The following is a 19,861-nucleotide window of genomic DNA, read 5'->3' as shown; positions in this document are numbered from 1 at the left end:
TCACTTGCGTGGGTAGGCATAGTGGCTGCGACATGAAACAGCGCAAAACGCAGCATGGTCGCACCTCAATTTCCCAGTGAAATTTAGCACGATTCAGACAAAAAGACTACCTTTTGTTTTTGCGCCGTAGCTCTGCCAGCACCTAGGGAAACCTAGCAAACCTATACATTTCTGAAAACTAGACACCCAGGGAAATTCAGGATGGAGTGACTCGTCTGCCTACCCCCAGGTTTTGTTACCCAGAATCCCTTTCAAACAAAAAAATTTGACCAAAAAAACACATTTTCCTCACATTTCTGTGGTGGAAAGTTCTGGAATCTGCGTGGATCAACAAATTTCCATCCACCCAGCGTGCCCCCAGGTCTCCCGAAATAAATGGTACCTCACTTGCGTGGGTAGGCATAGTGGCTGCGACATGAAACAGCGCAAAACGCAGCATGGTCGCACCTCAATTTCCCAGTGAAATTTTGCACGATTCGGACAAAAAGACTACCTTTTGTTTTTGCGCCGTAGCTCTGCCAGCACCTAGGGAAACCTAGCAAACCTATACATTTCTGAAAACTAGACACCCAGGGCAATTCAGGATGGGGTGACTCGTCTGCCTACCCCCAGGTTTTGTTACCCAGAATCCCTTATAAACATAAAAATTTGACCAAAAAACCACATTTTCCTCACATTTCTGTGGTGGAAAGTTCTGGAATCTGCGTGGATCAACAAATTTCCCCCCACCCAGCGTGCCCCCAGGTCTCCCGAAAAAAATGGTACCTCACTTGCGTGGGTAGGCATAGTGGCTGCGACATGAAACCGCGCAAAACGCAGCATGGTCGCACCTCAATTTCCCAGTGAAATTTAGCACGATTCGGACAAAAAGACTACCTTTTGTTTTTGCGCCGTAGCTCTGCCAGCACCTAGGGAAACCTAGCAAACCTATACATTTCTGAAAACTAGACACCCAGGGCAATTCAGGATGGGGTGACTCGTCTGCCTACCCCCAGGTTTTGTTACCCAGAATCCCTTACAAACATAAAAATTTGACCAAAAAAACACATTTTCCTCACATTTCTGTGGTGGAAAGTTCTGGAATCTGCGTGGATCAACAAATTTCCACCCACCCAGCGTGCCCCCAGGTCTCCCGAAAAAAATTGTACCTCACTTGCGTGGGTAGGCATAGTGGCTGCGACATGAAACCGCGCAAAACGCAGCATGGTTGCACCTCAATTTCCCAGTGAAATTTAGCACGATTCGGACAAAAAGACTACCTTTTGTTTTTACGCCGTAGCTCTGCCAGCACCTAGGGAAACCTAGCAAACCTATACATTTCTGAAAACTAGACACCCAGGGCAATTCAGGATGGGGTGACTTGTCTGCCTACCCCCAGGTTTGGTTACCCAGAATCCCTTACAAGCATAAAAATGTGACCAAAAAAACACATTTTCCTCACATTTCTGTGGTGGAAAGTTCTGGAATCTGCGTGGATCAACAAATTTCTACCCACCCAGCGTGCCCCCAGGTCTCCCGAAAAAAATGGTACCTCACTTGCGTGGGTAGGCATAGTGGCTGCGACATGAAACCGCGCAAAACGCAGCATGGTCGCACCTCAATTCCCCAGTGAAATTTAGCACGATTCGGACAAAAAGACTACCTTTTGTTTTTACGCCGTAGCTCTGCCAGCACCTAGGGAAACCTAGCAAACCTATACATTTCTGAAAACTAGACACCCAGGGCAATTCAGGATGGGGTGACTCGTCTGCCTACCCCCAGGTTTTGATACCCAGAATCCATTACAAACATAAAAATTTGACCAAAAAAACACATTTTCCTCACATTTCTGTGGTGGAAAGTTCTGGAATCTGCGTGGATCAACAAATTTCCACCCACCCAGCGTGCCCCCAGGTCTCCCGAAAACAATGGTACCTCACTTGCGTGGGTAGGCATAGTGGCTGCGACATGAAACCGCGCAAAACGCAGCATGGTCGCACCTCAATTTCCCAGTGAAATTTAGCACGATTCGGACAAAAAGACTACCTTTTGTTTTTACGCCGTAGCTCTGCCAGCACCTAGGGAAAACTAGCAAACCTATACATTTCTGAAAACTAGACACCCAGGGCAATTCAGGATGGGGTGACTCGTCTGCCTACCCCCAGGTTTTGTTACCCAGAATCCCTTACAAACATAAAAATTTGACCAAAAAAACACATTTTCCTCACATTTCTGTGGTGGAAAGTTCTGGAATCTGCGTGGATCAACAAATTTCCACCCACCCAGCGTGCCCCCAGGTCTCCCGAAAAAAATGGTACCTCACTTGCGTGGGTAGGCATAGTGGCTGCGACATGAAACAGCGCAAAACGCAGCATGGTCGCACCTCAATTTCCCAGTGAAATTTAGCACGATTTGGACAAAAAGACTACCTTTTGTTTTTGCGCCGTAGCTCTGCCAGCACCTAGGGAAACCTAGCAAACCTATACATTTTTGAACACTAGACACCCAGGGGAATTCAGGATGGGGTGACTCGTCTGCCCACCCCCAGGTTTTGTTACCCAGAATCCCTTGAAAACATAAAAATGTGACCAAAAAAACACATTTTCCTCACATTTCTGTGGTGGAAAGTTCTGGAATCTGCGTGGATCAACAAATTTCCACTCACCCAGCGTGCCCCCAGGTCTCCCGAAAAAAACGGTACCTCACTTGCGTGGGTAGACATAGTGGCTGCAACAGGAAACGGTTCAAATCGTACGGTGGTGAATTTACATTACCTTATTGCAAAACTACCTTGATTTTGGGGGGGGGGATCTGAATTTGTGGCCCGGGGCTCGGTGGTATTCTTTGCAAAGTAGCAAACCCAAACAGTTCTGAAAACTAGACACCCGGTGGAGTCCAGGGAGGTATGGCATGCATGGGTCCCCCAATGTTTTCCTACCCAGAACTCTCTGCAAACCTTAAAATTAGGTAAAAATTGCACTTTTCCAAACTTTTTGGCGTGGGATCGCCGTGCCGGCAAAAAAGTCGTACCACCCTGCGTTCCCCTTGTTCTCCCGAGTAAAAGGATACCTCACTTGTGTGGGTGCCCCAAAGCAGAACACCCCAAAAATGAATTTTGAAAAAAGTAGTTTTTACTCATATTTACGTTTTACAAATTAAGCACCCCAGCCTAAGTCACTTGCCTTTGGCCCACCCACACAAGTGAGGTATCATTTTACTCGGGAGAACAAGGGAAACGCTGGGTGGTAGGACATTTGTTCCGGCAGCGAGATCCCACCCAAAAAAGTATGGAAAAGTTGGTTTTTGGACCAAAATTTCAGGTTTGCAGGGGTTTCTGGGTAGGAAAACATTGGGGGACCCACGCATGCCATACCACCCTGGACTCCCCCGGGTGTCTAGTTCTCAGAACTGTTTGGGTTTGGTAGTTTCCAAAGATGCCTGCCAAGCCCCGGGCCAAAAGCTCAGGTGACCCCCTCAAAAAATAAGATTATTTGGCTAAAGGTAATGTTTTCGTCTCCACAGTATGAATTGGGCCTTTTCCTAAAGCAGCCGCTATGCCTACCCACGCAAGTGAGGTACCATTTTTATCGGGAGACCTTGGGGAACGCTGGGTGGGAGGTAATTTGTGTGAGCCCAGTGATGCCACGCTTTCCCACACTAAAACGTGTGAAAAAAAAAAAAATGATTTTTTCCAAGCAAAAAATGAGGTTTGCAAGGGATTCTGGGTAAAGGAACGTTGGAGGATCCACGCAAGCCATACCTCCTTGGAAGCCCCCGGGTGTCTACTTTTCAGAAATGTGTGGGTTTGGTAGGTTTCCCTAGATGGCTGTCTCGCACGGGGCCAAAAACCCGGGTAACCCCTCTTGCAAAAGCTGGTGGACATGAATTCTCCAGCTTTTGCAAGAGGGGTTACCTGGGTTTCTGGCCCCGTGCGAGACAGCCATCTAGGGAAACCTACCAAACCCACACATTTCTGAAAAGTAGACACCCGGGGGAGTCCAGGGAGGTATGGCATGCGTGGGTCCCCCAATGTTTTCCTACCCAGAACTCCTTGAAAACATAAAAATGTGACCAAAAAAACACATTTTCCTCACATTTCTGTGGTGGAAAGTTCTGGAATCTGCGTGGATCAACAAATTTCCACTCACCCAGCGTGCCCCCAGGTCTCCCGAAAAAAACGGTACCTCACTTGCGTGGGTAGACATAGTGGCTGCAACAGGAAACGGTTCAAATCGTACGGTGGTGAATTTACATTACCTTATTGCAAAACTACCTTGATTTTGGGGGGGGGATCTGAATTTGTGGCCCGGGGCTCGGTGGTATTCTTTGCAAAGTAGCAAACCCAAACAGTTCTGAAAACTAGACACCCGGGGGAGTCCAGGGAGGTATGGCATGCATGGGTCCCCCAATGTTTTCCTACCCAGAACTCTCTGCAAACCTTAAAATTAGGTAAAAATTGCACTTTTCCAAACTTTTTGGCGTGGGATCGCCGTGCCGGCAAAAAAGTCGTACCACCCTGCGTTCCCCTTGTTCTCCCGAGTAAAAGGATACCTCACTTGTGTGGGTGCCCCAAAGCAGAACACCCCAAAAATGAATTTTGAAAAAAGTAGTTTTTACTCATATTTACGTTTTACAAATTAAGCACCCCAGCCTAAGTCACTTGCCTTTGGCCCACCCACACAAGTGAGGTATCATTTTACTCGGGAGAACAAGGGAAACGCTGGGTGGTAGGACATTTGTTCCGGCAGCGAGATCCCACCCAAAAAAGTATGGAAAAGTTGTTTTTTGGACCAAAATTTCAGGTTTGCAGGGGTTTCTGGGTAGGAAAACATTGGGGGACCCACGCATGCCATACCACCCTGGACTCCCCCGGGTGTCTAGTTCTCAGAACTGTTTGGGTTTGGTAGTTTCCAAAGATGCCTGCCAAGCCCCGGGCCAAAAGCTCAGGTGACCCCCTCAAAAAATAAGATTATTTGGCTAAAGGTAATGTTTTCGTCTCCACAGTATGAATTGGGCCTTTTCCTAAAGCAGCCGCTATGCCTACCCACGCAAGTGAGGTACCATTTTTATTGGGAGACCTTGGGGAACGCTGGGTGGGAGGTAATTTGTGTGAGCCCAGTGATGCCACGCTTTCCCACACTAAAACGTGTGAAAAAAAATGATTTTTTCCAAGCAAAAAATGAGGTTTGCAAGGGATTCTGGGTAAAGGAACGTTGGAGGATCCACGCAAGCCATACCTCCTTGGAAGCCCCCGGGTGTCTACTTTTCAGAAATGTGTGGGTTTGGTAGGTTTCCCTAGATGGCTGTCTCGCACGGGGCCAAAAACCCGGGTAACCCCTCTTGCAAAAGCTGGTGGACATGAATTCTCCAGCTTTTGCAAGAGGGGTTACCTGGGTTTCTGGCCCCGTGCGAGACAGCCATCTAGGGAAACCTACCAAACCCACACATTTCTGAAAAGTAGACACCCGGGGGAGTCCAGGGAGGTATGGCATGCGTGGGTCCCCCAATGTTTTCCTACCCAGAACTCCTTGAAAACATAAAAATGTGACCAAAAAAACACATTTTCCTCACATTTCTGTGGTGGAAAGTTCTGGAATCTGCGTGGATCAACAAATTTCCACTCACCCAGCGTGCCCCCAGGTCTCCCGAAAAAAACGGTACCTCACTTGCGTGGGTACACATAGTGGCTGCAACAGGAAACGGTTCAAATCGTACGGTGGTGAATTTACATTACCTTATTGCAAAACTACCTTGATTTTGGGGGGGGGGATCTGAATTTGTGGCCCGGGGCTCGGTGGTATTCTTTGCAAAGTAGCAAACCCAAACAGTTCTGAAAACTAGACACCCGGGGGAGTCCAAGGAGGTATGGCATGCATGGGTCCCCCAATGTTTTCCTACCCAGAACTCTCTGCAAACCTTAAAATTAGGTAAAAATTGCACTTTTCCAAAAATGTTGCCGTGGGATCGCCGTGCCGGCAAAAATGTCCTACCACCCAGCGTTCCCCTTGTTCTCCCGAGTAAAAGGGTACCTCACCTTAACAGAGTTACTCAAAAGTCAAACATTCAAGCACGGCTATCTATTCCTCAAAGACACACACATACAGGTTGGATTTGGCACGAGGGCGAGTGATGGTTCAGTATATAAAATTTTATTAACAAGATATTTCAAAAAAAATGAAATGCTCTGTCAATAAATAAATGCATAAAAACCGAACCAGTGACTCGCAACTCGTGAGCTGTAAAGCCACGACAAGGCACCAACCGTTTTACAGGCCATTCACGCACCTTTCATACCTGATACAAACAAGACCACTGACACCATCTGGAATAAAAGCAACACATTACAACAATCACAATAAGGGACAAGGTACACCCTAATGCAGAAAGAGAAAAAAAACAATTATTACTGCACACCCATCTAATCCGCAAGCACACACACATACTGGTTGGATTTGGCACGAGGGTGAGTGATGATTCAGTACATACAATTGTATACGCAAGTAATTTCACAAAAATGAAATACACTGTGTATAATTGCAAGTATGATAAACTGAACCACTGACTCACAGCTCGTGAGCTGTAAAGCCACGTCAAGGCACCAACCTCTTTACAGGCCATTCATACACCTTTCGTACGTGTGACACATTCAAAACATTCACACCGCCAGCCGCGGACCCATCACATTTCAACACTCACACCAGCAAACAGCGCCATTCAAGGGCCCATCACTTTCACACGCCCACATTTCTGACACTGGAACTACACAAATTGATGGACTGCGTGGAGTGTCACTCAACAAGCAGTGTGTGCAGTGACCAACAGAAAGTAACTACTCACACACCGCCAGCCGAGCGCCAGTCCACCCACACCACCAGCCAAGCACCAGACCATGCACACCGCCAGCCAAACACTCAGCGCACACCACCAGCCAAGCGCCTCTCCACGCACACCGCCAGCCAAGCACCACTCCGTGCACAGACAGCTAAACACCGCTCCACGCACACCCTCCAGCCAAGTACCACTCCACAAACACCACCAGCCAAGCGCCACTCCACACACACTGCCAGCCAAGCACCATTCCACACACACTGCCAGCCAAGCACCACTCCACACACACCGCCAGCCAAGCAGCACTCCACACACACCGCCAGCCAAGCACCACTCCACACACACCGCCAGCCAAGCACCGCTCCACACACACCGCCAGCCAAGCACCACTCCACACACACCGCCAGCCAAGCACCACTCCACACACACCGCCAGCCAAGCACCACTCCACACACACCATCAGCCAAACACCACTCCATGCACAGACAGCCAAGTACCACTCCACGAACACCACCAGCCAAGCGCCACTCCACACACACCGCCAGCAAAGCACCACTCCGTGCACAGACAGCCAAGCACCACTCCACACACACCGCCAGCCAAGCACCACTCCACACACACCATCAGCCAAACACCACTCCGTGCACAGACAGCCAAGTACCACTCCACGCACACCACCAGCCAAGCGCAACTCCACACACACCGCCAGCCAAGCACCAGCCGGCACACACCACAAACACATTTAGAATTCTTTTTTTGAAAATAACACTAAACAAATGGAAATACCTACAAATCAGGTAACACAAATTCTTAAAATAAAAACTTTGCACTAATGCCAATCCTTGAAACAAACTAAAAATGTTTTACAGAATGCAGACCAGGCAATTCACTTTACAGCTCATTCAAACTCCCAATAGTTCTTTTGCGTGTGGTACGATTTAAAACAAGCTGACATACACAATGCAGGCTTAGAAGGACAGTCAGGACAGTATATACGAGACTCCTTCCGCACGCCTCTTCGCCAACAGACTCTGCATCTTCTAGTCGGAAAGTCTCTAGCAGTAGTGGAAGGAATAGATTCAGGAAAGTGGCGATCTTGCAATCTAGCCACTTCCTCCACCACTCCAAATCTAGGAACACTTGCCTGCTGCACAAGTACAAGGCTGCCTATTATAGACTCCTGAAACTTAAGAAAAGTCATCTTCGTCTCAGGACAAGACTTCTGGTACACAACGAAAGCATTAAATGATGCCAAGTGGAACAGATGGATAGCCAACTTCTTGTACCAAACGTAAGCCTTTCGAAGAGCAGCATAAGGTTCCAACCTCTGATCTACTCTGTCAACACCACCCATGAACTTATTGTAAGCTAGAATGCACACAGGTTTGCGCACTTCAGCACCCTGACCCCAAACAGGCACAGGTACAGTACTTTCATCGTGGATAGTAGTCAGCATGTACACATCTCTCTTGTCTGAATACTTCACAGCTAAAAGCTCCCCACATCGCAATGCCGTAGACTGTCCCCGCACAAGCCTTTTGCAAACAAGTTCCTTTGGGAAACCTTTACGGTTACTGCGCATTGTGCCACAAGCGACAGTGCCCACTTTGGCCAACTCCTTGAACAACTGCACACCAGTGTAGAAGTTATCTACATATAAATGATGGCCTTTGTTAAATAATCCTCTACCTAGTTCCCACACAATTTTCTCAGTTACTCCAAAAGTAGAAGGACAACCAGGAGGGTTAATGCGGGACTCCTTACCAGTGTACACCCTGAAATTGTAGACATATCCAGTCTCACTGTCACACAGCATATACAGTTTGATTCCATAGCGTGACCTCTTGCTAGGAATGTATTGCCTAAAAACCAAGCGGCCCTTGAACAACACCAAAGACTCATCCACTGCAATTTCTTTACCAGGGACAAAAATCTCAGAAAAACGATCAACAAAGTGATCAAGGACAGGCCGAATTTTAAACAAACGGTCACAATCAGGGTGATCGCGTGACAACGCTAAACTATTATCAGCAAAATGCATCATCCGAAGAAGAAGCGTATACCGATCACGACTTATGACTGCTGGAAATATAGCTGTTACCATCAAGGGACTAGTGGACCAATATGAAGTAATTGATGACTTCCTTATCAAGCCCATCAAAAAAGTTAATCCCAGAAACTTCTTCATCTCTTCAACATTGGTGGGAGTCCACCGGATTGCTCTACAATAGGGCTTAAGGCTGGCACTGTTGGCCCTCAAATATTGTTCTGCATACAAATTGGTTTGCTCAACAATCTCTTGCAAAAACACATCGTCAAAAAACAACTGAAAAAAATTAATTGGCAGAAAATTCTCTGTATTCACTCTACACCCAGGAACACCAGTGAACTCTGGCAATGCCGGCTGCACCAAGCCAGGGGGAACCCAGAGGCCATCCCTATCAACGGGGGGAGCAGCCACCCCAGCCTGCAGCACCGAAACATCTTGCTGCTGTTCTCCAACGGGAAGCCTAACAGCCACAGATACTTCTGGCTGCACAACACCAACAGAAGACGTAGCATCCCCAGAGGGCTCTTCCTGCACTACACCAACGGGAAGCCCAGCAGCCTGAGATGCTTCTTGCTGCACTACACCACCGGGAAACCCAGCAGGCCCAGATGCCTCTTGCCGCTCTACACCAATGGGAAGCCTAACAGCCCCAGATGCCTCTTGCTGCACTACACCAGCAGGAAGACAAAAAGCACCAGATGCCCCTTTGCGCACCACAGCAATGTGAAGCCTTTTGGGTGCAGGCTCCAGCCCACATGCCTCTTGCCGACGTAAAAAGAAAGGAAACCTTGCGGCCCTAGGCAGCAACACAGGTGCCTCTTGGCCCACTACCGGCAACACAATGTCCTCCTGTACCATAGGCCCTTCATCAGCACTAGAAGAAGAGTCATCATCCGATGATGATGATTCCATGCGAAGAGAAAACTCACTGCCTGAATCTTCTGCCGCTTCCTGGGAGTCCGAATCGGACTCAGACTCTGAACCATGGTCCGAGGAAGACTCAAAAAGCAAACCAAGAACCTGCTGAGCAGTAATCCTGCGACTAGCCATTATCCTTACAAAGCAAGAAGACTGCACACACAAGTGAACAACAACCTACACTGTGCAAAGTAAGAAGTAAACAAGGTAAGGCTTTCACTAAAAGATAAATACAATCCAAAACAATTTCAATCTTACAAAATATAGCTACACTCACCAGCACCTACTCTGTTGAGACACAGCGAAAAGAAATGAAATCCCACTAGAAAGAAAAAAAGAAATGACATTAGAAAACAAAGTGCACATCAAACACTAATGCTGAAAAAAAAACCACAGAGCCACACAAACTGCTAGAAGTACAACCTTTTTCAAAAAGACAAACATCAAGGGGAAGTAGTACAAAATACATTCACTTACCAAGCACAAGCAACTACACAAGCTGCAAACAGACACGCAACCTACAACAATCCAAACAGCAAAAGCCTGGAACAAGACAAAAATAGAGAAGAAAAAAAAATTACTACCACATTTCACAAACAATATAACAATTAAAAAAACAACACACAAATTTGCCCCCCAAATTAAAATTCAGCCAGATGGGCCATCAATTAGGGCTTAGACCAAATGAGATTAGATGAGGTTTAGCATCAAGACACTGGATAATTTTTTGAATTTTTTTAAAGTGCCTGACCACTTTGGTGCCAGTCAGTCTTTTGCTACTACCAGTACCCATATCACACAGGGGCAGTAAGGACATTCATACACCTTTTGTACGTGTGACACATACAAAACATTCATACCGCCAGCCGCCCATCACTTTCACACGCCCACATATCTGACATAGCAACTACAGAAAATGATGGACTGCGTAGAGTGTCACTCAACTAGCAGTGTGTGTAGTGACCAACAGAAAGTAACTACTCACACACCGCCAGCAGAGTTCCAGTCCACCCACACCACCATCCAAGCACCAGACCATGCACACCACCAGCCAAACCCCACTCAGCGCACACCGACAGCCAAGTACCACTCCACGCACACCATCCAGCCAAGTACCACTCCCCACACACCGCCAGCCAAACACCACTCCCCACACACCGCCAGCCAAACACCACTCCACACACACCGCCAGCCAAGCAGCACTCCGTGCACAGACAGCAAAGTAGCACTCCACGCACACCACCAGCCAAGCGCCACTCCACACACACCGCCAGCCAAGCAGCACTCCGTGCACAGACAGCAAAGTAGCACTCCACGCACACCACCAGCCAAGCGCCACTCAACACACACCGCCAGCCAAGCAGCAGTCCGTGCACAGACAGCAAAGTAGCACTCCACGCACACCACCAGCCAAGCGCCACTCCACACACACCGCCAGACAAGCAGCACTCCGTGCACAGACAGCAAAGTAGCACTCCACGCACACCACCAGCCAAGCGCCACTCCACACACACCGCCAGCCAAGCAGCACTCCGTGCACAGACAGCAAAGTAGCACTCCACGCACACCACCAGCCAAGCGCCACTCCACACACACCGCCAGCCAAGCAGCACTCCGTGCACAGACAGCAAAGTAGCACTCCACGCACACCACCAGCCAAGCGCCACTCCACACACACCGCCAGCCAAGCAGCACTCCGTGCACAGACAGCAAAGTAGCACTCCACGCACACCACCAGCCAAGCGCCACTCCACACACACCGCCAGCCAAGCAGCACTCCGTGCACAGACAGCAAAGTAGCACTCCACGCACACCACCAGCCAAGCGCCACTCCACACACACCACCAGCCAAGCAGCACTCTGTGCACAGACAGCAAAGTAGCACTCCACGCACACCACCAGCCAAGCGCCACTCCACACACACCACCAGCCAAGCAGCACTCTGTGCACAGACAGCAAAGTAGCACTCCACACACACCGCCAGCCAAGCACCACTCCGTGCACAGACAGCCAAGTACCACTCTACACACACCACCAGCCAAGCGCCACTCCACACACACCGCCATCCAAGCACCACTCCGTGCATAGATAGCCAAGTACCCCTCCACGCACACCGCCAGCCAAACACCACTCAGCGCACACCGACAGCCAAGTACCACTCCACACACACCGCCAGCCAAGCACCGCTCCACGCACACCATCCAGCCAAGTACCACTCCCCACACACACCACCAGCAAACATGCCCATGGGGTCGCTTCCTAAAAACTTTGTGTTAGTGGGCATTTTCCGCCCCCCCGGGGGCAAAACGGCAAAAAAAACAGGCCGATTTGCCCCCAGGGTGGACAGAAAAACAAAAACACAATCATGTCCACCTGGAAGCGACCCTTACCCAAGGGGTCGCTTCCCAAAACAAACACATTGCCCCAACAAAAATCCCTGGTTCTAGTGGGTAATTTCTGCCCCCCCTGGGGGCAAAACGTCCGACAAACGGGCCGATTTCCCCCCAGGGGGGGCAGAAAAACGAAAACATACTCAGACCCCGCCTGGAAGCGACCCTTGCCCAAGGGGTCGCTTCCTAAAAACTAAAATTACATCCCTGGTGTCTAGTGGGCATTTTCTGTCCCCCCTGGGGGCAAAACGGCAAAAAAAACGGGCCGATTTGCCCCCAGGGGGGACAGAAAAACGTAAACAAAATCAATGGCCGCCATCTTGGCTATAATCCATATCCCTGGTGCTAGTGGGGAATTTCTGCCCCCCCTGGGGGCAAGACGGCCGAAAAAACGGGCCGATTTCCCCCCAGGGGGGGCAGAAAAACGAAAACATATTGCCAGCCCGCCTGGAAGCGACCCTTGCCCAAGGGGTCACTTCCTAAAAACTAAAATTATATCCCTGGTGTCTAGTGGGGGCATTTCCGCCGCACAATCGCGACGCTGTGCGCGATCGTGAGGCAGAAATGCCCTGCAAAGAGACATCAGGGGAAAGGAAAATCTCTTTCCTCTCCCCTGATGCCTCTTCGCTGCCCCAAACCCCCGCCGGAGTCCCAAAGCCTACCTTCTTCCACCGGCGCTCAGGAAGCAAATGGCTTCCCGAGCGCTGGGAATCCCTGATGATGTCAGCGCGCGCTGTGCGCGCTGACGTCATCAGGGATTACCATGGGGGGGGGCGGGGGCGGCAGCGGAAGCTCTTCCGCTGCCGCCCCCATTCACAAAACGAAGATCAGAGAGCCTCGGGGGGAGCGCCAGCGCTTCCCCCGAGGGTGGGGCTGATGACGAGCTGGCCTTGTCATCCGCGCAGGACAGGTAAGCGCGATGACGAGCCCAGCTCGTCATTAGCCCCGAAGGGGTTAAGCAGGTAAAAGCAACGTCCTAAATGTATTTGTGCTTCTCTAGGGAACACCCAACCCAGCTACAGTGAGTGCAGCTATTAGGGTTTTCTTTTACTGTAAGAACATGCATAACATTAAACTTTTACATGTACTACTTGTACATACCATGCACTCCTCTTTTATAGGGCTGTATGACCTACTTAGGGGTCTCTTAGGGCCTGATTTATATTTCAGCGGCTGGGAAACTCTGTCACAATAGTAACAGATATCCTGTCTGCCTAATTATAAATTCAATTATATTCTATGGGATTTATATTTCTGCATTGGGGCAATCTGTCACCATTGTGGCACAGTAACCTGTTCACCACAATATAAATCAGGCCCTTGGTAATTAAAAGGATGGGTTGTGCCTGTCAAAGGGTTCATTTGAAAGGTACGATTTTGGGTTTAAACCTATACAGTGGTGCCACACCAGGAAGGCCTGCAACAATCTTAGTGCTGTCATTGCAGTAGGTGCCACAATGGGTGCTGCTGCCCACTGTTGACATTTAACTTGCAAGCCCTAAGTACACTGTAGGTAGCATTTATTAGAGAGTTTTAGGTATGTTAAATATGCCAATTATGGGATGGCAAAATTAGCTTGTTGAAAGCAGAGGTCCAAGCAATATACCACTAGTTAGCAAGGGTAAAGCTTACAGAATTCTACAGCTAGCAAAAACAGTCAAGGCAAACATTTGGCTCTACACCATGCAGATGATGGTCATTTCCAACAATAAAGGCTTGGGAGACAATACTCAATTGTCCACTTAAAGTGGAAATTACGCAATAACATTTAACACACATTCAGGTACAGGGGGGACAGAAAAACGTAAACAAAATCAATGGCCGCCATCTTGGCTATAATCCATATCCCTGGTGCTAGTGGGGAATTTCTGCCCCCCCTGGGGGCAAAACGGCCGAAAAAACGGGCCGATTTCCCCCCAGGGGGGGCAGAAAAACGAAAACATATTGCCAGCCCGCCTGGAAGCGACCCTTGCCCAAGGGGTCACTTCCTAAAAACTAAAATTATATCCCTGGTGTCTAGTGGGGGCATTTCCGCCGCACAATCGCGACGCTGTGCGCGATCGTGAGGCAGAAATGCCCTGCAAAGAGACATCAGGGGAAAGGAAAATCTCTTTCCTCTCCCCTGATGCCTCTTCGCTGCCCCAAACCCCCGCCGGAGTCCCAAAGCCTACCTTCTTCCACCGGCGCTCAGGAAGCAAATGGCTTCCCGAGCGCTGGGAATCCCTGATGATGTCAGCGCGCGCTGTGCGCGCTGACGTCATCAGGGATTACCATGGGGGGGGCGGGGGCGGCAGCGGAAGCTCTTCCGCTGCCGCCCCCATTCACAAAACGAAGATCAGAGAGCCTCGGGGGGAGCGCCAGCGCTTCCCCCGAGGGTGGGGCTGATGACGAGCTGGCCTTGTCATCCGCGCAGGACAGGTAAGCGCGATGACGAGCCCAGCTCGTCATTAGCCCCGAAGGGGTTAAGCAGGTAAAAGCAACGTCCTAAATGTATTTGTGCTTCTCTAGGGAACACCCAACCCAGCTACAGTGAGTGCAGCTATTAGGGTTTTCTTTTACTGTAAGAACATGCATAACATTAAACTTTTACATGTACTACTTGTACATACCATGCACTCCTCTTTTATAGGGCTGTATGACCTACTTAGGGGTCTCTTAGGGCCTGATTTATATTTCAGCGGCTGGGAAACTCTGTCACAATAGTAACAGATATCCTGTCTGCCTAATTATAAATTCAATTATATTCTATGGGATTTATATTTCTGCATTGGGGCAATCTGTCACCATTGTGGCACAGTAACCTGTTCACCACAATATAAATCAGGCCCTTGGTAATTAAAAGGATGGGTTGTGCCTGTCAAAGGGTTCATTTGAAAGGTACGATTTTGGGTTTAAACCTATACAGTGGTGCCACACCAGGAAGGCCTGCAACAATCTTAGTGCTGTCATTGCAGTAGGTGCCACAATGGGTGCTGCTGCCCACTGTTGACATTTAACTTGCAAGCCCTAAGTACACTGTAGGTAGCATTTATTAGAGAGTTTTAGGTATGTTAAATATGCCAATTATGGGATGGCAAAATTAGCTTGTTGAAAGCAGAAGTCCAAGCAATATACCACTAGTTAGCAAGGGTAAAGCTTACAGAATTCTACAGCTAGCAAAAACAGTCAAGGCAAACATTTGGCTCTACACCATGCAGATGATGGTCATTTCCAACAATAAAGGCTTGGGAGACAATACTCAATTGTCCACTTAAAGTGGAAATTACGCAATAACATTTAACACACATTCAGGTACAGGGAGATTGTGACTTACGCGGAATCACACAATGTTGGGCCTAGGGCAGAGACCAGAATTCAAATCTGGATCCCCAGGTTACAAAGGGGGCAGCTCGAGCGCTATGCCACAATTCTTTCCAGTCCTTGTGATTCAAAAGTTTGTGTCTAGAGGGAAGCTTTACTCTAACAACCAGAAATCCAATTTCTAACACTGTCTTTTTCGGATGATTCAATTTCTAGCTTGTTTACTTAAATGTCGATCTTGATCACGTAAATGTCCTTGTTTGTCCACATGGCAATGCAGCATGATTTGATTCCAAATACACTCCTTGTATGGTGCTGAGCTTTCTCCATTTGACCCTTAGTATCAAGTTATTGAATGGCTTTTACTGGTTCCTGTTGCAGCATTAGTTGTGACACTGGACCCCTTAGGACTACTAGGGAAACTGGGGTAAATGAAATTGCGATTCATTTAATAAAATTAACAACTGAGACTGCAAAACAATGTCTTGGGAATCAGGGGGCATATTACCAACACGTAGCGATATTTATCTCTAAATAGGCTTAGCGACGATTTTTTTATCGCTGAGCATCGCCGGAATTTATCGCTGAGAAAACTTGCTATTAGCAACGTTTATCTCCAAAGCGATACATTTTCCGCCGATAGCGGCGAAATGCGTGAATATAGCTGAGAATACAGCGATATTCACGCATTAGCGATGAAATGCTCCCATTGGATAACATGACTAAGAACTGGTCTGAGCAGGCGTTGGTTTTTGGCGATAGCGGGAATATTTCCATCGCTACGCCTGCCTTGCTAATAGGCGATAGCGATGTTAGCGACTGCTTTCAGTCGCTAACAGGTTGGGTGCACCCCAAAGTGGGCCCCAAACTGCTCGCTATCGCCTAAAAGCTGTCGCTAACAGCTTGCTAATAGAGCGATAGAATTATCGCCGCTTAGCGGCCCAATAATTGCCTATCGCCACCCTTGCTAATATGCCCCCAAGTTCTGAGATGTAAGTGGAATTTCTTCCCTGGTTACGTAATCTAACAACACATGTTTTGGAGATGATGTACTAGTAATCATGAGCATGTTTTACAATTGTTTGACTTTAGGGAGAATTAAATTAATTGACAAACCAATTGCTTATTTTTATATATATTGAAACATAACAATAGTCGGGTGGAGGAAACTGAGCAATGTCATTCTTGCTGCTATTGAATTGTCCTGGTGGCTGGTACATTTAAATGAAAAATTGTCCTGTGAAATAATGCTGCTGGATTTCTTGGTTTTCAGACCGACGAGTACCAAATCCATGAAAAAAAGGACTTGGGGGATATACATGTCATCCGCCTTCACAAAGAGCCCTTTTCCTTCTTCCCTGAGGACAACTGGTTCTGCAACCAAATCACTGTGGAATCTCCCACTGGAAAGATCTACCACTTTCCTTGCTATCGCTGGATAGAGGGATACCTCACCGTGGAGCTCCCTGAAGGAACAGGTAGAGCACTACTTGAATTAGAACATAGCACCCAAGTCACAAACTGGATGTCTTACTCACAAGTTGTAACTTTTTCATTTTTTTAATTTCTAGTTTATCTTACATGCAAATCTGTTTTTGGCACATCCATCACAGCATAAATATGTGTAGTTATATCATAACAACCTTCCTCCTAACTCCTTCAAGAAGAAAGCACGTACCTGAAGACTGGAGGATTCAAAACCACTTTAAAGCACACTCTTGGCACTGAATAACAGATTTTTACTTTTACCCAACTCAATGGTACTCATTTTATTGACCTTAGAAGGATGAAGGGCTGAGAGGACCAGCTAGGATTTTTAGCTGTGACCATGAAGTCGAAAACAGGCCCTTACAGTTATGTTATGTTATGTTAACAAAGTTTTGTATAGCGCTCATACACCCAGAGGTTTCATGGCGCTGACCGACAGATGCTCTGAAGAATCGGGGGGAAAATTAAGCACGGGCCTGGACAAACAGCCAGGTTTTTAATTGTCTCCTAAATATCAGAAGGTTGGAGCAGGAGCGAATTTCTGAGGGAAGGGAGTTCCATAGTTTGAAAGCAAGGGTGGCAAACCTGTGCCCTCCCTTGCGTTGGAACTTATAGTGAGGAATGATGAGGAGATTTTGATTGGCGGACCGGAGGCTACGGGAGGGGGTGTATCTAGGCAGTAGATCGTTGATGAATTGGGGACTACGAATATGAAGGGATTTGAAGGTGATGCAAGCCGTTTTAAATGTGACTCATTGAGAGATGGCGAGCCAATGAAGTTGTCTTAGTAAAGGTCTAGCTGATTGCCAGCGTGGCACTCGATGGATGAGTCTGGCTGCCTGATTCTGGGCCATCTGCAGACGCCTACTAAGGGCGATCGGGAGGCCCAGGTAGATAGCGTTAGCGTAGTCCAGGTGTGACAGTACAAGGGCTATCACCTGGATCAAGGCTGGCTGGGTGAGCATCCGGCTTATCTTTTTTACCTTGCGAAGCTGGAAGAAGCATGTAGATATGACTGAGTTCACTTGGGTCTTTAATGACAGGTCTTTGTCAATGAGCACCCCCAAGCTTTTAACCGAGCTGGAAGGGGTGGGAGGGGAGCCAAGTTCTGGTGGCCAATAGTGCGGGCCCCAGAATAGTTGGCTTTTACCAATAAGAACCAGTTCGGTCTTATCGGGGTTTAGCTTCAATTGATTAAAGTCCATCCAATGACGTATATGAAGCATAGTGCTCTGGAATTCGTGAATTGATTCAGGGGAATTGTCAATGGTGAAGATAAGTTGTAGATCGTCAGCGTAATTGAAGGTGACGACTTTGAATGTTTTAAGAGACCGAATCAGGGGAAACATGTAAATTCTGAATAAGATGGGGGACAGCGAGGAACCTTGAGGAACCCCGCAAGAAGAGCGGAGTTTGGGGGCCGAGAAAGGGGCCAAGCAGAGGGTTTGGGTGCGATCACTAAGAAAGGACCTGAGCCAGTCGAGGGCTGAGCCACAGATCCCGGCTTGTTTGACACGGTCGAGAAGGATGTCATGGTCGACCGTGTCAAATGCTGCCAAGAGATCTAATAGGACCAGGGCCAGGGGAATTCCATTATCAGCGTTATGATGGAGAGAATCCAAGACAGCAGTGATAACTGTCTTGGTGGAATGAGCTGGTCGGAATCCGGCTTGAAAGGGGTTCAGAGAGTTAGATTGCTCGATGAAATTTGAAAGATGTGACATGACGTAGGCCTCCAATACCTTAGCTAAATAAGGAAGAAGGGAGATTGGCCTGTAGTTGATAATGTGGAGGCGTCAGCTCCTGTTTTTTTTTAAAGGGGCACAATAACTGCCTCCTTAAAGGTTTTGGGGACCACGCCTTGGGTTAGGGATGCATTGAGAAATCTCAAAATCGGAGGGGAGAGTGCAGCGAATATATATATATATATTTTTTTTTATTATTATGTTTATTGGCATTTTCAAGCAATACATTCAGACAACAAGAGACCAAATGCCGACATTCACAGTACAGTATTCATAACACTTTACATTGTGTACACATTACTCTCCATCATCTCCTCATTGTATTTGTTCCCCCTCATCCATTGTAGCAAGGTACATCTCTCTATATCACGCTACATCAATAACAATGTTTGATCAACAGGATACCACAAGATTATCAATGCAAGTCGAGTACTCATCACGTTCCCAAATCAGCCCTTTCTGGTGTGCATGTCATCTCTGTATCTGAACCGGCGACCCCCGCGCTCTCAACATCCTCCACAGTTCTCCTCTCCAAATACAATGACCAGTAGTTCTTGGGGCGATTACGGGGGGGGGTAAGAGCTTGCTGTATAGTCCCGTCTGGGTGCAGCAGTACAGCATATTGCGGGACCACCAGGCAAGTGTAGGTGTTGGACCTCTCATCCAGGTGAGCGCCACACATCGCTTAGCCACCAAAAGAGCCATGTCAACCAGTCTGCGATGTTCTGGTGCCACGGTTTTGGTGTAGCCCAGCAGCGCTAATAACGGGGTAGGGGACAGTGACAAACCACAGACCTCGTTCACCTTTCCGAACACTGCATTCCAGAAGTCTGCAACTCTAGGACAGTGCCAGGCAAGATGCAAAAAATCAGCCGTCTGTGCAGTGCAACGTTCGCAACCAGGTGACTCACGCAGACCGTATCGGCACAGCCGCTCCTGAGAGTAGTACACTTGATTTAAATATTTAAAGTGCAATAGTCGATGCCGACCTTTCAGAGACACCCTCTTAATGTTTGCACAGCAATATTTCCATATGTCCTCCGTCAGATCTAGTTCGATATCAGCCTGCCAGGCCAGTCTGGGTTTGGCGTAATGTGTCGTCTTTTGGGCGAGCGTACCGTGGTAAAGTCGCGAAATAAGCTTAATGGGAGTTTTAGCTTTTA

General features: G+C 48.1%; 1 protein-coding gene across 1 annotated transcript in view; it reads left to right on the top strand.

Annotated features, from left to right (window-relative positions):
* The window catches only part of LOC144797585 (hydroperoxide isomerase ALOXE3-like), a 228,639-nt gene that overhangs the window by 38,794 nt on the left and 169,984 nt on the right, over positions 1 to 19,861 (top strand). The window contains exon 2 of the mRNA XM_078668252.1: positions 16,739 to 16,943. Coding sequence (XP_078524378.1) covers positions 16,739 to 16,943 — 205 coding nt within the window. The remainder of the gene's footprint in view (positions 1 to 16,738; positions 16,944 to 19,861) is intronic.

This window comes from Lissotriton helveticus, chromosome 12 (assembly GCF_964261635.1).
Source record: "Lissotriton helveticus chromosome 12, aLisHel1.1, whole genome shotgun sequence".
In the NCBI taxonomy this organism is placed as follows: Eukaryota; Metazoa; Chordata; class Amphibia; order Caudata; family Salamandridae; genus Lissotriton; species Lissotriton helveticus.
This window is presented reverse-complemented; position numbering and strand designations above follow the sequence as displayed.